The sequence below is a fragment of the Lagopus leucura genome, unplaced genomic scaffold (assembly GCF_019238085.1).
Source record: "Lagopus leucura isolate 7727_CA_CO unplaced genomic scaffold, USGS_WTPT01 Super-Scaffold_100001, whole genome shotgun sequence".
NCBI lineage: Eukaryota > Metazoa > Chordata > Aves > Galliformes > Phasianidae > Lagopus > Lagopus leucura.
The window spans coordinates 73,692,220-73,719,973 of record NW_024962262.1 but is presented as its reverse complement, the minus strand read 5'-3'; the positions used below and the strand labels follow the sequence as shown (position 1 = coordinate 73,719,973).

Below are 27,754 nucleotides of genomic sequence, written 5' to 3'. Positions count from 1 at the left end.
AGCCTAAAGTTCAGATTGTGGCGCAAAATCTTTGAATAGTTACATGTACAAATACCACAACATTACAAGAAGACAATAAAATATTTTAATTTAAATATGCCCCATACTATACAATTGTATAAAATACCAATGCAATTAATTAAGCACTCATTTAACCAGTTTTTTTTTTTTTTTTTTTTTTTAAGAAAAAAAAACAGGGCAAACAATATATTGTAGTAATAATAACAGAAGGTGACACACGCCAAGATACACAACCAGAAAAGACAGGCAGATTACTGTCTCACCATCTTTGCTTACAATTACAATCAGAAGAATACACTGCAGCCATCCCAAGTCTCCCATCCATGGTTTCCAGTGTCCACCTTCATTAGGCAGATATTAGGGTAATAGTCTGGGAAGATCATATTGGTATTTCTTTAACATTCTTTATTTTTAATTGAGTATTAGCACTGCTTTCTTTGGATTGCCAGGAAGCAGAACAGAAACTAAGTTGCTAATGTAAAATTAATGCAAAACTAATGCTTTGACTGGTAATCATGAATAGACAGAAAAAGGACCAAACAGACATATTCCAACAATTTCAAGTTGCATGAAGTAAAACACTAAAGTCCAGTAGCAATTTGAGAAACATGGAAAAAATCTTGGAAAGGCCTGAAGACAGTTGTGGCAAACTAACAGGATTTCTCTCCGTTTTATTTACTGTGGGGTGTTAAGAAGCAGTAGATGTATTTAGCTGATTGTTACTCATTAATAAGGCAAATAACCTTAAGCACCTTAACTTGGAGAGAGTGCCACTTAATTAGGTTCAAGATAGACACCGACTGTCAGTGTTTGGTATGCCCTGTAAACTGAAACAAACAGAACAAAGATCAAAAGTAAATGACCTTTAAAAGATTCCTGTTCTCTTTGGTCACAGGATATCAATCTCTGTTTTGCTTAGTGTAATGACAGGCCTTCAACAAATCACTTACACACCACACCACAGCTTGGAATGGCTTTGTTACACAACTTGCTTCACTAATATTTTATTTAAAAAACAAGATGTGAGCCTGGACATTTAAGTCTACGTTTGCTTCAAATGGCACTGAATTGATTTCTTTACATTAAGTCCAGCTATGAAAGTCATCCTCAGACCAAGTGCGGCAAAAGTGAATCAACGTGGAACCAAACAGCTTGGATTTCTAGAAACATTTTGAAAAGCTCCAAACATCCCCTTTCTAAAAATGGTCAGTGATATTTTCCACAGATAGCAGTTACTATCTCTTAAAAAAAAAAAAAATACACTTACATCAAAGTGAAGATTTCCATTTAAAAAAAAAAAACAAATAAAATACACTCCTGCCATCTTTTGCCAAACCTGTATGTCATGACCTAGTGTTTTTACACACTAATATGTTTTAAAAAAACCCTAAAGCTTTTCCCATGTGTACCCAATACTTAAGTATGCATCATTACTTGGCGTTAAGCATTTCTAAATACCAGCTTAGAAGCAAGGCTAAGAAAGTATATACTTATGGACATACAAAGCCAGTAGAAAAAGATACAAGTGTGCAGCTTGTAGAACAGTTAACATCAGGAATGAATGAAGAAAAGGCACTCCATCTCTCTTTGCTGTTCTACACACTGTGTGCAATTTTTCAATCCCTGTTAAATCTGTTTCAACAATGCAGATTTGCTTACTGGATAATGCTCTCATTCTCTCCATTACCATTCTTCTCACTGAAAATGTACATTGCTGTGAACACGCAACATTAGCTTTGTTTATACATTTCAGAATACTTTTCTTTAATCCAAGTGAGAAAGTTAAAGTCACTGAAGAAATGTTATCCCAGATATAAATTATTTTAACTTAAATAATTTTAAAACAACTTATTTAAACCACTTTCCTATTGCACATTTTTTTTTTCTACAGCTTTGCCTGACAAAATCCTACATAGGCAGTTAAAAGAGTCAAATTTTAAAAGCACAAGTTACATAGCACCAAAGGAGGGTGCCAAACAAATTGTATGCCTGCTGAAACATGAGTGCCCATATAAACAAATATAAATATATATGTATGTACACATCTAGTAGTAAGTCCAGGATGCTGAGATAATAAATACTTTAAACAATTTCCCAGATCTCCAAAAGCATGTGAGAAACTATAGAAAATAATGCAAAGTTACTTTAGAAGACCAAGAATACACATGCACAAAATCTATTATATGAAAAAGATTTACAATTCCAAATATTTTACCTTTAAAACCACCTCTGTTATCGCTATGTACACCACACAATGACTAGCCTACTAGTTTGAGGATTTATGTGAGACAGAACAAAGAAATCTTCCCCCAACTGCTTTATAACAGAAAAGCCTACAGTACCCCCCCCAGAAAGAACCCAAAGTTTGTCGTATTAGGTCTCAAAATGTCATTTTCTGCCTATCCTTCGTTCCCAGAGATCTGGGAACACACTCATGGTATCTTTCAACCTGCAGCATTAAAAATAAGGATGAAATTTCCTTTATTTTTTTCAGAGCAAACTTACTTTGGAATTTCTCCTACTACAACTGCTGCTGTTGCCACCAAAGCTGTGACCTGCTGTTTCCACAGTAAATGTTTCCCTTGCATATGCCTACTTGCAACCCTTGAAAACCCGTAGCAGTTCAGCTTAAATGGGAAGGAGTATAATCCGGTCTTCTTGTTTGAATAATTTTTGGTTTGGGTTTCTTTATTTCTTCTTCCACATCGTTTTCCTGGTCGCTCTCACATACGTGGACAACAACACTAGGGGTAGTATCAGTGGCAGCATGTAGCTCATACTTATCTCCTGAAAGTTAGAAAATTAACAAAACTAGTCAAGAAATTTTATAGACAGCTATGAAAGACATGCTAAAAAACAAAAAGGACTCATTCTTTAAATGTTATCTGTGTAAGTAAAACATCGATAACAAAAAGTCTGATGCCAACAGAGCATTCGATGGTGCAGACAAGTATATTACTAACTGCCATATTTACCTCCCAGAAGTGTTTAAGGTCTGTTTTCAAAGCAACAGCACTCAGCTGCTCTCTTAAAAAGAGAGTGCATATATGTTATACATACATATATATATATATATATATATATATACATACATATATATATATATATATATATATATATATATATAAAAGAGTAACTATAAGAAAATATCTCTGTACAGGCTTTCAAGAAAGTGTTCTATATGAGCTGTCTTGAGATTAATTGGAGTGTTTACTGTTTTGTGTTGTGCTTGTTTGTTGTTTGTTTTTACTGTAAAGCACACAAAGCATCCACTGTATCATGCAGACAGCTTTTCTCAGTGCTGACAAAACCACAGAATCCTCCTTACTCCCAAAAGCTTTTACACTTAATGAGGCTGAATGCACTTCCGCCCACCTCTCACAGAGATGCTCTGATACTGTTCTGGCATTCTGTGAAGCAGGAGCTAGACAGCAGGCATTATATGAGGTGAAACACTGAGATATAATACAACCAGCGTGTAGATGTGCTATGATATAAATTTGGTTGACAGCTGATTTGAAATCTGTTTTTGCTACAAGATAAATAATTGTATCTAAACAGATGTTAAATAGGTTTAATCTTAAGGTTAGACCAGAGAAAGAGCAAACTATTTCTTTCCTCCATTTCCCTGATCAGCTCCCCTTATTCATTTTTTTCTTGTTACTTTAGGCTCATAACCTCAAGTGGGGAATACAATTTTAAGACTATTTTAGTGATCAGTTGTTTGAGAGAACTAATATAAGCTGCAGGCTGTGGTGTGCCAAGGCTCTAAAGTGGTCTCTGCTCTGTTTTCTGGAGGACTGCAGGAGGGGGAAGTGGCAAGAAGAGCAATTCCATAGAGAAGAGGTAGAGCCTTAAAAGGCTCAACATTCACAATATATGTGAAAAAGCTCATGGGAGAAAGGGATCACAGATCTGCCAGTGAGCTTACTATAATGCATCTTAATAACATAACTTGCAGGGGAAAAAACAACCAGTATTTTTTTTAATAGATTAGCAAACTTTTAAATATTTAAGACATATATATTTCTTCCTGGTATTGCCAAAACTTAAAAGGAAAGCAGCAAGCTGCAAGCAAGCTCTGAACGTTAATAAGATCAGCAAGCTGTAGTGCTATTTATTTATTCCAAGCGCTTCATCAAAAACAACTTTTATTCCCATGAGCGCTGTCTTATGGGATTTCTGTTTCAAAAACAGATTTCATGAGAATAAAATTTAGGATGTCATCCATCTTGATGGATGGTTTCAAATAACCATATAACAAATAACAAAGGCTCACACGCTTTGTGTATATGCTTCTGGATAACCAAATGATTTTTGGCAGTATTTTATACCCTTACTTCTAACTCTGATATTTCTCCTATAAAACATTCTTGCCACTATAATTCATTTACTATTTAAAATATGGTACTTATTAAAGAACGGCAATAATCCATCCCAGTTTTTACCCCAGTATAAACATAGATATCTGTCTCTCCACAGACTGCAAGGGTATGAACTTTCAGAGTTCAGAAAAATTCCCTTGTGGTCTGAGTCACATTACTTTCAGTAGGAACTGCAGATTTCACCTGCATGCAGTCAAGCTACTACACAAACAAGTTACGACTGCAAGGTTGGTGCATGAGGAGCTACAAGTTCTTTCCCCTCCTCTTCCTCTCCTTCCTGCTGATGTAATAAGGTCCCTAAGCAGGCAAACATATAAAGAATATTGCAGTAAAGTGGTACTATAAACTATAGCAGTACCAAAGATACAATACAAACTAACTATAGCCAATTGCTCCCTCTCCTAAACCCAAGAGGACATTTGTGAACAGGTCAAATCAGATTTGTATGTTTTTGGAAATAAAATTTCTACCAACTCTCATTCAGTAGCTTGTTTTAACTGAGATATAAATGGACATCAAGGAATGTGATCATATTAATTCCTGAACCACTCTCAAAATGATTTAGTTTAGCAGAATGTTATATATAACTCATGACTACTTGGTTTAAAATATGGGTACCTATCTGTGATGCTATGTATTTTTAATAAATGGATGCATTAACATCCTACACAGTTGAAATGAAAAGCAACTAATGAGACAGCACTAGAAATAAATGGTAGTAAACAATGTTAATTTTAACATCTCCTCTGATTTGCACAGGGAAAGGTAGAAAGGAAGCATTTTTCTTTCCAGGGGAAAGCAACCTTAAAGCTTCCAATAAATAAATGAACTGCAGCAGATGAAAATACCGAGGAGTTAGGAGTGGCGGAAACTTCTTCCTCTTAAATCCAGAAGAAAATTAGTGCCACAAACTACCATAATATTCAGACAGCAGTATGTGTAGGAGAGAAACTATCTCAGAATGCAAACAAAGGTAATTCAAACGCAGGGCTATACAACTGTTAACTATTTTACTGTCCTCATCTTTCCTATCCCTGCAGAAGGTGTGCAACTACCCAGCTTCCTCTATGTTTGGGAAGTTGCTTCTTGATTCTTGCTTGATGAACAAGCTAATATATTGCTGAAGCGACATTCCTGCTGTTTGTAAATCTCAAAACACCATATTGTTGAGGCCCAGGCCCTTCAAATGATCCTGTGGAGTTACAGTGTGTGTAAGAAGTTCATAGCTTCCTTTTTCAGATATTACCAATGTAATTGCTACGCAGTAATTCATTTAGAAAAAATCTAGACATTCATTTCTAAATGCACATATTTGTGCTTCTAACGCTTCTTACCTGGTCCTAACTTGGAAATAGCATATAAAAGGTCATAGTTAATCACAGGGGTAGCATCTTCTACTTGCTTCCAACCAACAGGTGGAGAGGCAGGAGGTGAAATCAAGAACTGTTTGTCTGGATTTGGTGGTGCCAAATGTGAGCTTCCAATGTGTAAAGTCTGAAAAAAAAGCAATAAAAGACCAGAGCTATTCTACTGCCATCAATGAATTCATTATTAATGAGGAATTTTAAGGTTTGGGTTAGATGTTATGCTGTAACAGGCACTCAAGGTGGCAGCACGTAACAATAGTACTGAAGAGAGCTGTATGAAAGACCCAGTATACAAAGTACAGACAAGTCATCACATCCATTTACTCTGATGGAACATGCAATGAAGTGTGCACATCTGCATCTTCTCATTATGAAGTTTTACAAAACTTTCACCAGAAAGTATTTGCCCTTAAAATACTGAAGTAGGAGGAAGCTGGATATGGGCTTTAAAGGCAAATGGCGTTGAAACTTATTACCACAAGGGAGAGTGGTGAGAATTCTAGAAGGTATATAAATAAACTGGCTCCTTCAGGATTGTCCCTAGGGACATCTGAAACAGACACACACAGGTTAATTTTCCCATTAAATGTACGGAGGAAAATACATAGCAGCTACCAAAAAGCACCCAGATTACCACATCTTAAGCAGCAGATGCTAGCTAGTCCTAGAGCTGCACTGAAGGCAATCTTGAAGTACAAACAATCTGCAGTAGTGAGAGCCAGATCAACAGGTAGGAGTCCTCAACATGTGCTTCTACACTTCAGATTCCCTTACAAACTATTTGAGCATCTTATTGTGTGTGTACTGCTGCCAAATACACTCGGCTTCCCCCACCCAGTGGAGCTCCATCTTTGACTATGTTGATTACTATCATCTACTCTCTTTCCCCAAGGGTATCAAACCAACAAAGAGACGTAAGTGCAAAGTATGCTACATATAGCTTGGGAACAACCTAATCAAACCAAAAATTAAGTGTTCATTAACATATACTGGAGACCTGTGGAAGCTTATCACTATTTAGCTATGCTTTAGTACACTGCAATGTTAATCACAAAAAGACATACCTGAGCAAAATACAGTTTTATTTCCTTTCCAAGGAACTCTGTCTTGTGCAGCTGGACTCTGGCATCTGCCGCAGATAAAGGGTTACTGAAATTTATTCGTACTCTTTTGAAGCTCTTAAAATACTGAAAGGTGATATCTCTGTCATATGTTCTAAACAGCGATTCAAATTTGGCCTGAAACGAAAGGACCAAGAAGAGTCAACATGCAACACTGTGCACTTCTCTGAAGAAACACAGACATAAACTGTAATTGCTAGAAGGAACACACCAGCGCCCTTGAAGATTAATATCATTGTTATAGCTTAGGTTTCTTTTTCTTATTATCTATTTATTATTAATTTTTCTAACCTATCACTTTCTGTACTAGCTTTTCCATTCCTTATTTTAAAATAGCTTATTATCAGTGTCTTATTTAGCAGTATAATAGAAACAGTAGTATTGTCAAGGTGTTGAAAAGAAATGCTTACCTTACAAAATTAATATTGAAAGGCCTGGAAAAGAGTCTGCCAAGCACATCTTTGTCTAAGTGTGCAATTCTCAAGGAAAGCAGTACAAGACTTTTAACAGAAAAAAAGGAAAAAATCCTATTTGCACACTAAATGTAATTTTCTTCAGTGACTCAGCACACATAATAAAGGTCACGAACATCGCCTTTTATAACAGCTGTTGCTTTCATTTAGGAAAATGAACGTTAAGAAAATATATTATTACTGAATACAGATTTAATAGCCTCTTCTATTTCTGGAGCTCAATTCTAAAGAAGCTCCTAACTACATCTCCTAAAAAGACCTAAGCACTAACCACAGAGCTTCTGAAGGTCCTCTGACACATTCTGAGTTTTGACTGCGTTCTAAGTATAGGAGTCAAACCAAAATCTCATACTTTTACAGAACTGCAGCTGACAGGATGTTGCTATCCTAACTGCATGAAAAGTCTAAAGATGACCAACAGCTGGTCATGTCCTTGTTGCACTGGATGCCTGTGCTCCTAGAGCACCTGTGCAAATGTGACTTAGATTATTTTACTTTTTAAGTAAAGAATTTATTTATTTGAGGATGCCAAGTCAAAGGAGGAAGAAGCGTAGAACATTCTGAAGCTGGCATACTCTTGCAATGTGTTCGTGGCTCACATTAGGACACAATCAGTTACAGTGGTGGAGATGGATTGAGCATGCTGGTATTTCTGGTATTCTCTCTTCATAAAAGCTTGCTGAAAGTTGAACATGAAACTAAAATATGCAAATATATAGAACTGCACTACCTCTTTTTTTTTTTTCTTTTACTCTTTCTGTTTTTATTTTGAATTAGTAGGAAAAGCAACAGATTACATAAGAGGGCAGTGATTACTTCAAAAATTTCATTTTCCTTTCCAAAGAGTTCTGTTCCACAAACTCATCACAGCTACATACATAAACACCATATTCCAAAGATATATTAAAACTAGAGCTGTCCTACTTCTTGTTGAGCCATATTTAAGATCCTTCAAAATGAGATCTGATTACAAGATCCTTTGTAGGGAAAGCCTCTATGAGTTAGCTTCCTGTACTGGAAAGACAGCTAGAAGGAACCATGAAAACTAGCTCTGCATTTCTAAAGCCTTACTCATGTGTTACTTAGAAAAAAAAGAAAAAACAAGTTAAAAAGAAACAACTTCAACACATTCAATATTCAAACTCAGAGAGAACCAGCAAGAGTTGTGCAAAATCTTGTTTCTTAAAGTGTGGGGATTCTATAGGTCATAAATATCATACCAGCAGTAGGACATTGAACAAAATGTTATTTTTGTCCTTGAGGTATCTTAGCAGTCAACAATTCTCTGTATCAGGACTGTATTACATTATATTCATTCTAACCAGTGAAATACAGATCCAAGAGAAGTTCTTAACAATTCTAACATTGTTGAGAGATACAGTGCCAAACAAAAAAGAACACATGAGAAAGTGTGGAATGTACTGTAAGTTACAAGAACTTTACTACCAAGATCGTAATCCAAGCATTGCTGCAAGCACATGAAAGTGAAGAATACACTATTCAGACAAGAAATGTCTGGAGTTCAACTTCTGATCTTTCTCAAAACCACACAGCTTAAGATCTAATAATTTCCAGAGCGAGATTCATTCGTATCAAAGCATACCAGAGCACCAACGTGACATTTTCTTGTTAAGTAAAAAAACCCAAAAGCTTTCAAGGTAAGCTGTATTCTGACCAGTTACAAAACAGGACCTACAGACTTTAGCATTGTGGTAGTCTATATAAGTAAAGCAAAAGAGAAAGCATACCCTTGTTTCTGCTTGATTGAAGACATCGCTGTCTGCTACACAGGCAATCAGAGAACTAAAACTGTAGTTAAAATTCCTAAAATGCATTTTGTGCTTTGCTAAAGCGATCCTTGCTGTTCAGCAGAAACCAATTACTTTTAAGGAAGCTGTTGGTTCTGCAGGCAGCGTTTATAAGGGAAACAAGTCCAGCCCCTCTGAAGGAAAAAAAAAAAAAAGAAAAAAAAAAAAAGGAGAGGTTTCAGAGCATCCTGTATGTGACAGCGAATTCCTGAACAAAGTCCTGCATGCTTTGAGGCAGTCAGGAACAAAATGTAAGCTTCTACTGGAAAGAGGTGACGTCAGCACATTAGTCAGCTTCCCTATGCTAATTACCAGCGCTCGGGAGGATGGAAAAAGCAGCTGAGGTTTGCACAGCAGCTGCTTTATCAAGCCTCTTGCAGCATAGTTTCCACTGGTAGTAATTCCATTCAGCACTCAGACAACATGCTCTTCATTGGAATGGGACAACCCATCTTAAGATGGAAAATGTTACTGCTAAAGGACCAAAGTCTAGAGTAATAGGCTGTAATTAGCCAGGAGGAAAATTTCAAGACTTTGGAATGGAAAACAAATCCCTCAGGTCAGTAGCTTTTAGTAAATTTTGGAAAAAATACACAGACTGAAACGTAGAGATTAGGAGGGGTTCATTTGGGAACATATTTTTTCCCCTTTACAGTGAGAATTCATTTTGAAGCTTTCTCCATTGCAACTAGATGGATTAGTTTCCATTCCCACTTCAATAAAAACTCAGTCTGAGCCCCATAAAGTGATGTTGATTTTTTTTAAAACCAAAGCTTCATCAGAAATCTACTGACAGGGTTTTAAAAGACAACCTGAGCTACATCACAGCAGTGATGAGCTATGAAACTGAAGTTCCTGAACATCTTCTGGTTTAACAATTTGCATCCTGGCTTCAGAATGTTTCACAAGAAGTAGCAAGAACAACTTATAAAACGTCATTATAATTTTGAACTAATTCATTACATTTAAACATTTAAGCTTTTACAAACCGTTTGGAACCCTCCCACATAGAATTAGGTCAAAATTTGTAAGAAAGTCAAATTTTAAGTGCGTTTAATTCATTTGACTATAAAATGAGGTTATCACAGAATCATATATTTTCATAAAATACTTGCAAAAAATAAGCAGTTGTCAATTTTAGACCTTATTTCATACATATTTAATAATGCATAATTATTCACACAAATAGCCTTCTTGACATGCTCAAGCTTTACTTACTTGCTTGAAACTAAAGACTGTTACTGTGCCACAGGCCAAAACCCCTGTTTAGAGGTCAAATTATCTGCTACTGTATATAAACTGGCATATAAACTACCTTAGTGTGAATGGTGGTGGGCTTCCTTAGAAGCCCATAGTTTAAAATAAGCTCAGCTCCAGAAAGTGGCGTCAAGAAGAACAATGCAACAACTAACATAGATGCCATCAGGGAGATTAAACTCAAATCCTAGAAGCAATAGATAACAAGGATCCTAAGCTCCTAATGTACTGGCTGCCTGACAGATAGAAAGAGGGGAAGAATAAACAACTCTTCCCCAAAGCTCACTAGAAGATGGGATGCAAAGTCTAACATGCAACCCAACCATTCTGAGATTTGGATGTGGCACATGTACAGTGAAAACTGGTTTGAGTTCCCAAGATCACCACCTGTACTCAGAAATGCATATATGTAAGGATTCATAAGAAGCCATCATACCAAGATGTGAACTACCTGAGGTAACGCAGAAAATCATGCAGAGCATTTCTTGAATCCTGCCCTTGCCCTGGAATTAGGTCATTAAGTGTCCTAAAGACTTTGCAAGTGGAAGCACCGAGCATGACTCCATAGACCAGTGGTCCAGGTGCTCAACTGGAAAAGATGGCCGTGAATCATTTGGACATACAAGGAAACTGAAAATAGGCTTTCCACATCCCGAGGTGAATGCTGTCACTACTGATAAGTAAATAAAGGTCCCCATGTAACCTGATGAGGAGTCAGAGTCACTTGACATACTCTGAGGCTATCTAGGTGAGTGTATTTTGTGGGTGGTGGGTAGAAAGGATGTTACTTTTAAAGAGCCTCACTGGACTGACATATGATGCAGTTTTCAAGCTGCTCAACAGAAACAAACCTACAGGAAACTCACTGCAGACCTTTATAGCAAAGAGTGTGAAACCTTCCTAGCAGTTCAGTGGTTAAAGTTCTTTAGAAGTGTTATCATGGACTCAGCTTAAAGTAGCACAGGTAGATTCTAGGTACATGCATCTCTTTGTAATTCCAGATTTACATTTGAAGAATTAAAAAAAACAAACAAACAAAAACAAAGCCACAAGCAGATTGCTACATCTAAGATCAACTACATGCTACTGAAGACAAGGCACAAGTAAAACAACTTTACAAGTCTTCCTAAAGCCATTTTATCAAATCTAACCTCATAATCTAAAACAGGACTATAGCACTAAGTTGCGTGTCCACTAGAAGCCAAGAGTCAAAGTTACAAAACAACCATTACAAAAGCCTGACTGTGTTGCAATCTTTCTTCTGCGTTGCTCACGTTCTTTAACATTTGCTAACCCCACATATTAATAAATTACCTGGAACAAGAACACTGCAAGACTATCAGTGCTTGGGGATTTATGGTTCTGATGCTTCCAGAGCAGTATTTTTTTCCTCCTTGAACTTCAGAGAGCTTGCTACTTTGTCTTCTCTGAGATTCCCTACTGACCTCATGACTATAATACAGGAAAGAGAACAAGGGTAAGATCGCCTGCTTAAAGATATATGCCTTCATTCAAGTAACAAATGAAATATTCAATACTGGTGCAACTGAATGCCGCTGTACTCAATGATGAGAAATGAAATAAGTCAGATTAAGGTGAAGTGGCAGCACAGCTGGCTTCACAGTTAACCTCTGCATTGAACGGTACAGATTCTGGAGCTTAATTCTTCAAATTTGAGCTCTGTTTCTAAAAACTGCAGAGGAGAAACTCACTGAAATATTCCTTAATCTCAATAGCTCCTGACAGATGCTCCATTAATAGCACATTCCAGGCAGAGAAATTTGACAGTTTGTTTTTGGGTTAGTTTTCCGGGGGAAAGGAAAAACAATGATTGAATGTCATAATTAGTTCTATAATTTAACCTCCACTTGCAATGAAGTAGGTAAGGCATGACAAAGGAGGAAATGAGACCGAATAAACAGAAAAAAGGCAAGTCACAAAAATGACTGGTTGCCACTGATATGTACATCAAAACCAACAATCCAAGAAAGAAAATTAAAATGAAAAGAAATATACTGGTAGCTCTGTAAGTGAAGAAAACAACCACCTTCTACACTACATCAGAATGTAGACCACGCTTTTCCCTCATCACTGGCACATTTCTTCAATTACCCTTGGCGGTTGCTCCTTTTGGAGTCCCTGAACTCCCACTATATATACACTTGCTGATCCGCTGCTATCAACATACAGTTTCTATTCCTGTCTTCATGTTAATTATCTTGCCTTCACCCTTATTTAGGGCAGGGATAAACATCCTGAAGTTACTTAGGATGAATAACCATACTTGCTGGTTTCATCTTCCTAGTAGTTGGGAAAGGAGAACGATGGACAGACAGTAAACAACAAACTTCCTATACAGGAGGAGTCTAGGGTCAGCTAGGGTCAGAAGCTATTCAAGAGACCTAGCCTATACTGTTCTGCCAATGAAGGAATAGGAAAGCCATATAACTCTGTGCAACAGAATGTGAAAAGCTGATAAACATTCCTTTCTAGAACTTAGCAGCAATCTAAAGCTTGGCTTGAACATAAATTCAGGTAAAAAGGAGAGATCTCCAGAAATTCGACCCACTGAAACTACCAGTGAGCATGTGTCCTCAACAGTGCATTTTTCCAACCCCCTCTAAGCATGCTCTCAAACTAACAGAGCAGTCAGGAGATGCTAACATTCTCAGTTGTCAGAAAACCTCCATTTCCCTGCCCTTTCAAGATTAAGGATTCGAGAACTAGGTTGTTATTCTGGGAAAGCTTTTTGTGTTGTTCACTTGATCTTTTGTTACAGTTTTGTTTGGAAAATTACTTGATGAGCAAGAGCACAGATGAGCACAGTGTCAGCTGGCCCACCCAAAAAGCCAGTAGTGAGAGTAGTGAGTTAATCCACTTGTCTTAAGACGTCTGTACCATTCTTAGTCTCATTGTGCTATCCAAAAATAACAGGAAAAAAAATATAAATCTGCCAACCCCACTTCCCCCTAAACAAAAAATTTTCCACACGTGAAGACTGAAAGGAAAACTGCATGATTTCTTTTTGCAGGTCCAACAGGATTTATTATCAAGTAAAAACAACTGGCAGATCGATCACATTTGTCTATAATCCTCCCCAAAATCTTTACTTGAGGCCGAATGCTGGAGACTGACAACCTTGATGTCTAATTCAGAACACTAAAATGGCAGCACACCTACTTACATAATCAGGCACTAACCCAGTCCTTGACACAGCTGTATAAGGCAAATCCAGATCAGAAACAAAGGTAACGTGCAAGAAAAGCAGGGAAAAGGAGGGAGTTAGAATTATCATACAACCAATTACAGACAGTTTCTTCTGCTCTGTGATTAAGAAAAACCTGAAGTTATTCCACAAAGCCATACCCATTGTTCCACTCATGTGTGACATTATCAGAAAGGTATTACAGGCAAGTATATATACATTGAGTAGTACATTAGTACAGAAATACTCAAAAACAAAACAAAAACCCTGAAATAATCAGTATTATAAACTGCAAAAAGTATTGGCAAATATATTTGCAGAAAAGAAATCACAGAGAGTAGAGCAATACAAGTACACAGACTGGTTTTCCAAATTACACAGAGCTATGTGAAGTGTATTAAATCAAGGTAACACCCACACAGTGACAAAATGGAAAAAGAGGCATGAAGCATGGAGCTAAGACTCATCATCAGCTCCTCTCATTAACTTTGTTTATAATGTGGAACAGCAAACTCATGACCATTCACTATTTCATATGTGAATAAGTATTATAGTCACAATTTCCAGCCATAAAAGCCAAGACAAAAATTTGTGCAGCTTCAAAATTTAAGCATCTATTATGGCATCTATATCATGCCATATAGTACGGTACACAAGGGAAAAACCCATTTGTCTTCACTACAATTTATGCCAAGCACTATATGGGGAAGCCTTAGAAAAAAAAAAGTATTAAATGGCTACAGAACTCTGAAGTGCTGGACAGTATTTTCAGACAAAAAAAGCAACTTTTCAGAAATAATGCTTGATATTTGTCACAGAGCACTAATTCAGCACAAGCATCAGTACCGCATTTGGCATGTCAGAGTAGATACTTATCGCATATAGACAAGGCTAAAAGCCACCTGTCTGGGTGTAATGTCCCCTATGTTTTGGACTTAGCTGTTCTGGGAAAAGCTTTTCTTCTAAATAGAAGACGCAACAGAAGACTGAGTGACCATTTTTAAAGATGTTGATTGGCACTTATAAGCAGGAGGGGGACCAAACTTTTGTATGGTCTGATAGTAATAGGAAAAGGGGGAAGAGCTTATGTTCAAAGAAATTCTTTCCTCAGAGGACAGTGAGTCACTGGCATAGCTGTTCAGAGAAGCTGTGGTGCCACATCCCCGGAGGCACTCAAGGCCAGGTTGGATGGGGCCCTGGGCAGCCCTATAACCCCCCACCCCCCTCAAACACAACAAAGTTTGGTTTCAAACTATCAGAGCCATCCTTCATAAAGATAAGCTGTTGCTTAACAATGAATGAAAACGTCTGGAAAAGACTGTTCAATCCAGCTCACGTTGGGAGAACAGGAGATGCGAGAAAAAAAAAAAATCATTAAATTAGAATTCATTCATTGTGGTTAAAAACCACAATGAATCTTTAAACAAGACAAATGTCAATAGGATTATTCTGTCAGATGTTGGATTGCTGATTTGTTTATATTTAAGTAGAAAAGGGGAAGAAAAAGTAAGAGGGACAATCCAATCTAAGTCATGGAATCAGTGCACATGTCACACTAGATGAAGCCAACTATGGAAAGGGAAGGGCAGGAAATCCTTAAGCAACTCATCCATTTTTCCTTAAACTTTTTGAGGGCTTCTATAAATATAGGTATTTATATAAATCTTTTCCTCAGAGAAGAGACTAAAAAAAGCAGGAAAAAGGAAATAAATATAGATGATCTTTGGAGAATTTCAGCTGAAAAAGAACAAGGACTTTTAAAGCAAAGTGTATTAGTAAATCAAGTTTGCATACTACAGAAGAAGTATCTGTAAACTATTTACAGCAGTAGGAAGCTATAAAAAAGAAAAAAAAAAAAAGCCCTCCCTTCCCCCATCAAAAAGTGCTATCTCTTAAACACTGGGCAATCATGAAGTAAAGGAAGTATATTCTTCCTGCCACTGTAACTGGGAAAAGTCACCAACAGACTGACTCAAGGTTATTTATTTGAGTACTAGCGTGAGAAAAAAAATATTCTAGACAGTAATTAACAGATAGGTGCATTTACAAGATGAAACAATTCAAAAAAGGAGACAGACAAGCTATACGAATCTCCTACTAAAACAAAAACGGCCTCTCAGTTAATTATTTTGAGTGAAGGGGCACCTTCTGAAGATGAACACTTTGCTTTGTAAAAAGGGAACAGCTGTAAAGTTATTTATAAGTTAGATTCAGTAGGGGGAGAGCTCTAGGGGACAGGGCACATGCTTACTGTTGGATTCATGCATTCTTTGCACGTCACACATACTCTAACAGTTACCACAGCTGGAGTGCTGCAATGTTGCCTCTGCACGTTGCCCATGCAGTACAGCGAGCTGAGGGGAATTAAGGAAATCTTGGTCCTGGGCTTGTACACTGTTATCTAAAAAAAAATAACAGGCTTAAGAACTTAACAGACCAAATTTTGACAAAATGAACCTTTAACACTAGCTTTAGCATATATATATATTTAATGATGCAAGTAGGACTGTATCAAGCAACTGGAAAAATGAAGTGATGAGGAACAGAAGTTCTCGCGTAAAGATAATCAAGAAGTTAGAGCTTATGAGAAAGAAAGCATATAGACAGAAATATAAAGGAACAAAGTTCTCCAGATATTTCTCAAAGTAGGCTGTTACTGGATCTGTAACTGGATCTCCCCTATGACAGTCCAATCCCACAGCTCAGAGTATTTTATTCAAGTCCTATCAAGCTGAAGCCTGTGCAGTTCATCCAGATGTCTCGCTAGGAGACACACACTTTCAAATCTGCTGCCTTCCATCCACGAGTTGGATAAGCATGCACGACATAAAAGAAAACTGCCAACAGAGCAGTGAACCTGAATTCAATTTATGATTTTTAAAAAACAATCCAGTAAGTTGGAATCTGTTTTTATATGAGTCTTACAAATATAGTAAGATATATCTTGTAAAATAGGAGTTTTAAAAACAAATTCTGAGTTAATTGAGCAAGGTTATCATCCAGATTTAAATATCAAATGCTGTCTTTTAAATAGTGGTGTTTTTTTGTTTTTTGTTTTGTTTTTCCTGTGTGTAATACATGCATCAGAATAAAACCTTCCTATCAGCACTTTATTCCTTTTGATACCACTTCAGGAAAAAAATATTTGTCTGGCTCTCTAGTTTTATGAAACACACACTGACCATCACATGATGCACATGTCCATCGCATGTGGCCAAAAAGGCCAACGATATCTTGGGGTGCATTAAAAAGAGCATGGCCAGCAGATTGAGGGAGGTGATAGTTCCCCTCTACTCTGCCCTGGTGAGGCCATTTCTGGAATACTGTGTCCAGTTCTGGGCTCCCCATCTTGAACAGAAAGACAAGGATCTCCTAGGGAGAGTCCAATGGAAGGCCTCAAAGATGATGAGGGCCTAGAGAATCTCCCTTATGAGGTAAGGCTGAGAGTGCTGGGACTATTCAGCATGGAGAAGAGAAGGCTGAGAAGGCATCTTATCAACACTTATAAATATCTAGAGGATGGGAATCAAGCAGATGGAGGCAGGTCCTCTTTGATGGTGCCTAGCAACAGCACAAGGGCAGCGGGCACAAAGTAGAACATAGTAAGTTCCATCTAAACATAAGGAAACATTTTACTGTGAGGGTGACAGAGCACTGCAACAGGCTGCCCAGAGAGGTGGTGGAGTCTCCTTCTCTGGAAATATTCAAAACCCACCTGGACACTTTCCTGTGCAACCGGCTGTAGGGAACCTGCTTTAGAAGGGGTTGGACTCTTTGGTCTCTAGGGGTCCCTTCTAACCCCTCCGATTCTGTGATAACAAGGACAATAATGACACCATATCAACTGAATATTTTCTAAAACAAACCAAAGATTCTAAGATACTTCTATCTCATGCTGTATGTTCTATAAAACAGAGATGATCATAAAAGACAATTTTGAGAAGGAAAAAAAGGCAAAAGCGGATCGGTTATTCTTATTTGTGTCATCATCTACTTATCTATTCCCCCTATTCAACTTTAAAATCAAAAGTTACCATGAGACACTGGAACAAGTAGCCTAGTGAGGTTGTAGATACCCCTTCCCTACAAGCATTCAAGGCCAGGCTGGATGGAGCTTTGAGCAACCTGGTCTAGTGGGAGGTGTCCCTGCCTATAGCAGGGGGTTGGAACTAGGTGATCTTAAAGGTCCCTTCCAACCCAAACCATTCCATGATAACAAAGCATGAATCACTGCATATTAACGATCCACATAAGATCCACAGTTTAATTAGCCTAACTACTTTTTTTGAGCAATCTAAGCAAAATCTAGTTTTCAAATTGTTTCTGGCACAGCCAGATAGTGTTTCAAAGGCTTCTGAATCTAAGAACAATGATCTCCATGATCACTATTTCCCATCAACAGGTTAGATTGAATTCCAAAGTTATTTAATGCTAGAAAACTCTGAACCCAGCTATCATTTCTGCTGATGACTTTGCTGCTAGTAGCATGCTAATCTTTGTTTCAGCATGACTTGAATCATTAACCTTACTCTTCAATTTCAGAATACAGTAAAACATGACATAACCTACAATAGTGAAAAGTGAAAATTTCAAAACAAGTAATACCTGGTAGGGGGAAGAAAACCCAGTCAATCCAACCTGACTCAACTCAAACAGAACTGGAGTTTTTGAGCCACAATGAAACTTCTATTATCACATTTGGGAAATCAAATCAAATCAAATCACTATGCTGGTTCAACAGTAGCATTTTATCATCAATTCTACCTACATTATTGTGAAAACAAGCCAACAACTAGGAATTTTGCAGCCTGGAGAATCTTCCAAAACAAACATACACTCCTCAAAATTAATGGAAATTTAAAAAAAAAAAGAAGAAAAAAAGGCAGCTTGGGCCATTGCTGCAAGCACAATTTTGTTCACTGTCCCATCCTGCTACACAGCAAGGTGCTACCTTTATTCAACCTGTGGTGTTTCTTAGCACTATTCTTGTGGACATTTGAGAATTTGGGTATAGTCTTACAACCAGAGATAATACACCAATGTCATTATATGTACTCCCCCTCACAGATAAAGTACAGCTGACTGAAAATCTTCAACAGCTATTATTATTCTTTGATGCCATTTGTTGAAGTAGCATACTGGATTGCCTGTGGTCTCATTACTTTATAAAGTGCTTTTATTTGAATAAACAGCTATTGGTTTGGAACAGTTACTCAGTCTTTCCTCAAGAGATACCAAAACTTGTAAAAAAAAAAAAAAAAGTTTTGTTTCATCAATAATTCTTTAAAGCTGCCACTATTTCTTTTCCCTTTACTTAAAAAGTTTTACCTTTCAAATAGATGTGAATTGCAATCTAAACTGGCTTCAGAAACTGCCAGTTAACCTACTGCTTTTCTTGATCTTAACTCAGTAACTTTTAACATAATGGAAGGAAAAAACTTGACAGGAGGTTATTTGCATCTATTTCTATTGTTTCAAAAGGAAAATAAAGAAGAAAACCTGCTCAAATTAGTTTAAACATCTTGTAATCCCATTAAGAAGATTGAAACTACAGATTATGTCCTGAAGATGCCTGTCCTTTCAGCAGAAGGCATCTAAGATTTTGACAACCTATGTAGTGTATCAGCTGTGGACGTCAGTAAGGTTTCTACAAAGCCAAGTGCTGAACTCAGCCATTTGTCTGCACATAGAACCTATCTGCTCTACAACTACTCCACTGATGTATAAAAAATAAAAATTCAAATAACCCTCTGATTATTTCTTTTACTTACAGATCCCAAAAGCATTGCCAAGGAGGAAAATAGTGCTTTTTACTGAACAGACTTTTTTTTTTTTTTTTTTAAAAGAGCTTAAAATGCACTAATTTTCATTCTTACATTGCATAGTCTACTGTGGTCAAGCAGAATATAAAGAGCTGTGCTCTATCACAGAAGGGCTATTTACAGATCAAACGTGTGACGGTTTTCCAGCCAGCCATCAGAAAAATACCTACAGCGTGTTTAATCCTTCGTTGGAAAAATCCATGACTTACACTTCCATTTCCAAGCATTAAACATTAAATTCCTGTTAACTGACTGGTAACATAAAAGTGGTAATTTGGAAATTCCACAAGAGAATATTTGAGTAACCAACTACACTGTTTTAGAGATATTTTTAATATAGCAACTGTAATTCAAAATTTAAAAGCTCTTTGTAACCTATTTTTACTCCCGCAATGAATTTACCCAAACAACCCGTAGTAAATGGATCACAATTTTGCCCTCATTCAAGTATTCTGATGGAAACAGACATTTTTCATAAAGTATATTTACTGGCAACTATTTTTCCATTCACATTAAAAATATCATTCCACTTGGAAAAATGACTTTGGAGTGCTGAGAAGCAGCATTCCAAATATGCAAAATTGCAGTGACTGAACCGAACAGTGGACTTCTGAAAAAAAGGGTCTTAGAATCTGCTATAGTGCAAGTACTCATAGAATCATAGAATGGCTTGGGTTGGAAGGGATCATGAAGCTCCAACTCCCTCACCACAGGTAGGGCCACCAACCTCCATATCAAACACTAGACCAGGCTGCCTAGGGCCCCATCCAACCTGGCCTTGAACAGTTCCAGGGACTCTAGAAGAGATCAACAACTTCTGTTCAATTAAGTTTGTTCCACTGAGAAAATTATTTTTAAAAGAATAGGAAGCAAAATGAGAATGACAAAATAACATCTGCATTGCACTGTCAGCATACATGGATTGATTATACAAACCAGCTGTTCAAACGGCCTAATACCTATGCAGAACCAGCACCAAAGTGGTCTTGAATAAATTGGCTGAGAACATGTTCCTACAGAAAAATCTAGGACAACTCCTCCTCCTTTGTTCAAGGAATGATGCTTACTGAGTGAATGTGTTAATCTGAAACTGCATGACCATGACACACTTATCACTAGTTCTCCTGATCAGCACTAGAAGTTCAACTCACTCATCTACACGTCAAAGCCATCTGGCACTTTAGAGTTACGAAGAATCCAGTCTGGAGTACATTCTGTCTCTTTAGAAAAGAGAAGGGCAAGAAATATTTGTGACTGCTGTACACCCAGGAAATATGCCAGCAAGTCCACAAAGCCTTCTTTCTCACCTGGAAAGCAGAAAACAGTGTACATTCAATAAGGGCCTGTAACCCTATATCCATCTCTGAATAATCTCTTTGGGACATTATTTAGTCCTTTAAAAAAAGAAACTTTTGAAGTCCACAATAAGCAATGCATGCCCCTTCCCTCCCATTTACCCCCCTTCATAGCTCCTCCACGTATGGATAATATATGGGTAAATCCAGAAGAAAAATGTACCTTAAAGAGATAGGGAGAGTTTTTTTTCAAAGTCATCAGACAAAAAAAAAAAAAAAAAAAAAAAAAAAGATTCTCTTGAGTGTCTTAGCAATGAAGACACGGGGATAAAGACTTAAAGAATTTGTGATTAAAAATAGTGTGAAAATACTGACAGGACAGAGCAGAAAGACGATCAAGGAAAAGGCATGCAAAACCCAATTGCAAGATATTCTGTTTGGCATTAGTCAGCCAGTCAGGTCTTGTGAGCCTCCAGACAAGCTAGAACAAGTACCAGTGTATAACACTGTACCTAAAGAAGGGAGAAGTCAGAATTCTTTAGAAGGTGGCTGTCAGGAACACACATGGCAGAGTAAAGAGGGATGACTGTTTTGCAGTCTGTGCAACATGCTTAGTGCATAAAGGAATTTCTAAGCTTTAGGACCTTATTTAATCCACACACTATTTTTAAAAGAAACAAGGGGGAAAAAAAAAGTTATCTTAGGAAAATGTTCATTTTCTGATGAATTTCCAGAGAATTTTCAGCACAGAATTTAAAGAATGAACTAAAAGTGCTAAAGTGGCACTTACCTCAGATGATTTATAAGGACTACATCCTAATTTGCAACCTGGTAAGTGTATTTAGCATAGATCTTCCTTAAAGCCAAGAAGCGCACGTGCTAAGGACAGAAGGGACAGAAATAATTAACTATCCAGTGAAAGTGCATCAGAATTAGGGAGAAAAAGATTCCCAATGGGCAGGGAAGTAATGGGTTCAAGATCGGTTCTATATACAGAGACAGGTAAGATTTCATTTTCAGTGTTAATGCAATGCTACCCTGTACTGTAACAATTTTTTATTTAAAAGCTTTCATATTAGAAAGATTAAATGCAATCATCTTTGAAAAAAAAAAGCAGCAAGAATTGAGACTTCACATGTAATCAACACTCACAGCTTCATGTCTACACAAAGATGTCGTAACTCCAAGCACAACAGCCACCACCACCAAGCTTTGGAATCAGCTGGTGCTGTCACAAGAACTCCTGTAGGATTTACTGCAAGAAAGCTTGAAAGCCACACTTCCTCACCATGTGTCCTTCTTTTGGCATTTCTGGTATACCCTTTTAGCACTATAATGGTGTATTCACAAGCCCTGTTCAGATCATGCTTGTCACAGCAAAAAATAAAAATTCAAGCACCTCTATGCCTTCACACAGGTGAAACACGTTGTAGAACTTGGCTGATAACACAAAAAGAAATATTTGCTACCACTTAGCAAAGGAATATTTGGCCAGCCTGCTGAATATGAGGATAATATTTTGATTCAGTTCTCTGAACAATAAAGAGTAATCAGCACTGCAGCATACATACATTAAACTTATTGAGTACTGATGGGTAAGCCTTTGTTTTCCACAATTGTTTCAGCTGCACAGTCTCTGAATTTGCTCAGCAGTTACACTGAAAGTAAAAGTCTGAGAGCCAAAGGAGAGAATATGAGTAACAGTTTTGAAAGAGAACAAAACAGGCTCCTATCTTAAATTACATCAATTCAGAAACGCAAGCAGAGGAGGAAAGTTCAGGAAAGCAAGCAAAGAAATCCTCTGAACACCATAAAAACTTGAAGATCTCCCAAAATTATCTATACCTTTTACTTGATATTACGTTTCTAACTTGTTTCAAAATAAGCGCTTTTTAGAAATGCTGCATGAAAGTAAAAGAGCTCAATTGCAATTGCTTGCTATTCTTGCAATTACTTTTCTTATTTATGTATTTCCATGGTTTTATAAAATCATGGAAAGTTGCACTATTTCCTGATAGCAGAAGGCGAGGACCGGTCACTCATTTGACTAATTCATTCCACTGGGTTTTCCATATGTGATTCATACATACTGTACTCCTTTTTCCTGGAAAACATTTCACAAAGTCTGTACAAGATGTAAAGTGGTATATTTTCATTGTCTAGTTTCTAACTGTAGATCTTTGAGACTCTCTCTTTAAAAGCAAACAGCATTCTTTTAATAAGTTCATTCTGTAAAACATGTTTTTGTTAACTCAAGCACTCCTATACTCAGCATTACTGCTATCATGATAAATATGCACACACTTGTTCTTCTCAAAATGTTACTTGTGGCTTACACGCAGTTCTACTTAGACATACAAACAGACTTAGTACATCCTTTAATAGTACATTTTATCCTCTCTTGCCTGTCCTGATCCTGACATCGCTATTTTATGTCTTGATTCTGTTCCCAGTTGAAGTTAATGCCATAACACTGCCACTTTTCCAAACGAAAGGAGGATCAAGACCTTATCTGTAAGCTCCTCTTAATAGGGTTTTATACTATTTACATGTCACCAACAAAGTTATGGGGGCAGGGAGGGACTCTGAAACTACCAACAAATAAGAATTTAACTATTTAATACAACTGAAGGTAAAAATATGAGGACAGGCTGACAGCTGATTTCATGGCAATCTCAGACGCTAAATATTGTTAAGTTCCTGCAAAAAAAAAAAACACCAAACCATCGAAAACACACAGAGCTGTTGGCAGATCTAATGCCCACTCCATTTGCCCAGCAAGGGCTACTGTGTTTAACAGCAGGACACATCATTCTCTACCAGTATATACATGAGAGGGGAAAAATAAGAGTCAAGTATATCCATTTGAACCCTAAATCTACAAAAAAAAAAAAATCATATAAAAGGAATTCAAGTTTGCCCAATTATTCTTCTTGCTTCTTTATAGAATTACAAACACTGGCCTCATTAAACATTCAGATGAAAATTATGTTGCACTTGAAGTTAAATTTCTGTGGGCCCATATGAGGAGCACCTCTGGAAAATTCTCTACCAAATCCTGAGACTTATGTCTCAAGAAACTGGGAATGATTGAGGGGCACAAGGCAATGCTTATTCTTAGTCAGAAATAAAATGAAGAAAACTATACATGTGCTTTCCCTCTTCATTTCCTGTATAATCCCATTTACTAGAACTTCAGTCAGAGATGTACTAGGAAACAGGACGGTGGCTATTTCTTTTTTTTTTTTTTTTGTAAGGAATACCTATGACTCTATTGTAAGTCTGTTCTTTTTTTGGAACTCAAAACATTACCAAGAATTTGTTTACATAGAGGAACTGTAAAATAATAGTTCCCCAAAACTTCTTGCCATACTGGTTTCTAAAATCCCTTCTGGTGTCAGTTCAACACAGCATGCACCAGTGGGGCTATTTTTAGTACTTGGGCAAAGTTCTGGCTACTCTGATCGAGACTGAGTCAGGATGGTACTACTTAAACAAATGAGCCTTCAAAGGAGTTCTCAGGACCCTCACCTCCTCTCATTTTCCTTAAGAAATTTAAGGGAACATAGGTTTGTTTAGTATGCAGATAAGCTCTGGTCAGAATGAAATTACATGTAATCATGTTTCACATTTATATGTGAGTTGCTGTGGCTGTGCAACAGGTTGGTTTCTCTTACCAGACATTCCTTCCTGCTTAATATGACAATCGATTACCCAGTTCTTCCTTTCCCAGACAGTCTGATGTAGCACTGCTCACATTTCTCATTGCTTGAGTTTGACTTACAAATTTCGTTTCCATGCGAGCTTTACAATCCTTGCTTCAGGCAGGTTTCATTGGACTTGCCATTAAGCTCCCTTTTGAACTTATTAGAAGTATTTTATCAGTTTTAGAAACCGATGTTGCCTCACATATAAGTAAAACAGTTCTATCAAAATAGGAACCATTTCCTTCTGAAGTTAAACAACACTGAAACTTCAACGAGTCATTGAACATAAATGTAATTTCTCAGGCTTCCATACTGCTTTAAAACTTCTTATTTACCTGCTTTCATAGTTTCCCCAGAGCACTTTTCTGGAAAATACAACCATGAAGTCTTTTCTTGGGCCAAGCAAGAAAGGCACACAGCTCCCTTCAGGGCACTGCCCTAGACTATTCTTAGTCTGCTGTGACTGCCACTCTCCAAGGTATTTCTGAGGAACTTCATTAAGTCACTGCAACAATAAAGCCTTAGTCAAAGGAAAGACTGCTATTGTACACTTAGCATTTAAATAACTGCAGAAATGAAGACATCTTTCCCATGTGAGCAGTTAAGGGTTATCGCTTTTCCAGATGAATTATTTCTCGATTACACTGCTTCTGTAAAAAGCCTGGAGAATAAGTGCTTTATTTCACAAAGTTTTACTGTGAGGAGAAAACCCCCGATGTATTCAAATATTCTTCATAAGAACAGTTTGTGTGCAATTAATACAAACTCTTTTAGGAGTTACAGTTTCATAAGCACTATTTTTACACAAAGGTCATTTCTGAAAGTCACTTAGTTTTGATGGCCTCTCAGAAAAGCAATACCTTGGCTGTTTGTATAGCCAACCGAGAAAATTTCAGCTGACATTTCAAACCTGAACAAGAAAGCTTACAAGCATATCCAGTTCTGCGTTATGCAACCTAAATGTTAGAAAGTTTTTGCAAATTTAAATCCAAAGTAATTACATAATCTTCAAATTAGACAATATGTAATGCAAAGCACTAACCATAGGAGTCAGCAAAAACAGAAGTGGGAGGGATTAAACAATAATGTGTGAAGATGTGTTGGGAAAAAAAAATTCTCTTAAGAAATGAGAGTCCTGTGAATTTACAAGAGAAACTGCACTGCCAACTCTAAGAAAGAATCAGCTGTCTGCTTTAAGGCTCCATCAGAAACTACCAGTCACATTAAAGATAAATCAGCTCGCAGTAACAAAACTTCCCAGGGTATGTTTTTCCTCTGGCAAAGAGGGAAAAATAAATCACAGTAACGCAAAGTCATACTTGGGAAAAGTTCTTTTGTAAATTACTGCACTGAAAGCTGTTTTCTCTATAATCACATCACAAGTGCAGGATGTAGCAATTTCATAATTCCTTTACTGTTTGATATGGGTGAGGCTCCAATGAAATAAATACAATCAAGTCTCTCTGTTCATTAGTAAGTTTCCGAACCCCACAAGCAATCTGTTAAAAATAAGACTATCTACTTCAACACTGGAGAATTAAAACTACCTGCTTGGGTGCCATGTTAAGACTTTTAAAACCCTTATTTGCCCCTGATCATACTTTGTTTTTACATTCACAGATCTAAGAACTATTCTCCCCCTAAATCCTTATGGGGTATCACAGACAACTTCTCAGTTTTCCCAGCCTTTACTCCTACTAGATATGTCCAGCTGTTCATAAAGAAAACAGCTGACCTTCCCAAACAACGCCCCCATTCAGCATAACTGACACCCAGCACCCTGCCAACTCCCCAGTGCCAGAAGCCACAGGTTCTCCTGCCAGAGGTCTGCCCTGCTGCACAGGGGCCTGAAAGGGATCAAGGTTCTTTCACTGATACGACCCAGCACTCCTGAGCTGCATCAGCACAAGCCACTGATAGCTGTATCTTTAAGTGGCCTTATTACATCATGGCTTTGAAGCAGTGAAGTTCTGCAGCTGTTCTTTGTTTTCTTTTTGCTCCACTTGCATGGGATCTTTTACCTCCTATTTAAAGCTTAGATTTGTCGCAATAATACTTGGGCAATATTTCAGGATTAAGTGATAGAACAAGCACACTTACAGTACTTATGGTTAAACTATAGGCATCAGAGAGCTTCTGGAGTTTAACTTAAGCTTTCTCATGGAAGGGGGATACAGAAGCAAAGAGAACAGAGATTCAGAGATTTAAACGTTATTTTCCAGCTGATGAATAACCACTAAGAGATCAGAAGCTAATTATAAGTCTGGTTCTTCCATCACCTTGGATTTTTATTTAGAAGCTAGGTTAGATTTTACTTTTTAAAACATCATATGCCTTCTGCTTCATTACTTACCATGACATTTAAGAGAACAGGTCTAATACAAATAACTTCAAGAACCAATGAACTGTAGGAAAGAACTCATCACCAACACCAAAACAGGTATCAGTGCTGTAATCTGATTTCCAGACCCAGGGACACTGTGAACACCATCTATTCAGGTCCCAGCTATGTCATGAGACTTCAAGTGCCTACACTGTAAGTTATGGCTGTTTTCAACTGTCCAATTTTTCCATTTATTTCTTGCCTTGACTTCTGCAGTAATCTACAGTAGGATGGTCCCTAAAATATTCCTAATTTAGCAAAAGTCCACTACTTAAAAGCTAGTTCAGAACATTTTCAGAGGGAAAACCTCCTCAATTAGCACAGTGTTACATAACTCCTGAACTTGTATGTATTACGGAGAGAAAAAGTAAATCCACAGCAGGGCTTAAAAATTAAGAACTTTATACTGGCTAGCTTATTTTGACTAGCAAATATTTTGCAAACAGTCTAGGCTTTGAACACACCTTCAGCACTGCATCATCTAAAGGGTCAGATGATTATTATAGTAGTAAAAAGATAATTTTCAGGTAGTAAAGTAGAATTAACTGTGATTTGTTGTATCTGGACAGCGGTAGTATCCAGAGGTTCCCAAGAAAGAAGCTGAGAATTACAATTGGCTTTTCACCGGACACACATAGATAGACCTCAGAACTGTTGTCAGAGAGCCTCTTTCCATAAGGGAAGGAACAAACATAAAACAAAGGAGCTATGTTTTCACATAGAGACAGTTGATTCAGGCCAGAATGAGATGAGGGCTCGACAAAGCTGCACAAGCTTGTGCGTGCATAACACCTAATGCTAGGAATGCTGCAAAAATCTGATGACAATTCTATTATGTGTTTCTTAGAAACTAAACTGTGCAATTAAGCAAAAAAAACAAAAAAAAAAAAAAAAAAAAAAAAAAAAAAAA

The 27,754-nt window shown here is 37.3% G+C and overlaps 1 protein-coding gene across 2 annotated transcripts in view; it reads right to left on the bottom strand.

The window, feature by feature from the left end:
* Nucleotides 1-62: 62 nt before the first annotated feature.
* The window catches only part of RCAN1 (regulator of calcineurin 1), a 41,075-nt gene continuing 13,383 nt past the window's right edge, over nt 63-27,754 (bottom strand). Inside the window, exons 1-4 of one of the 2 annotated variants that reach the window (XM_042867839.1) lie at nt 9,116-9,444; nt 6,838-7,011; nt 5,741-5,900; nt 63-2,808 (exon numbers count right to left, since the gene is read on the bottom strand). In XM_042867839.1, the coding sequence (XP_042723773.1) occupies nt 2,645-2,808; nt 5,741-5,900; nt 6,838-7,011; nt 9,116-9,202 (585 nt within the window). In that variant the 5' untranslated portion in view covers nt 9,203-9,444 and the 3' untranslated portion in view covers nt 63-2,644. Of the gene's footprint in view, nt 2,809-5,740; nt 5,901-6,837; nt 7,012-9,115; nt 9,445-27,754 lie in introns of those variants that run through there. The other variant, XM_042867838.1, reaches the window with a different exon arrangement.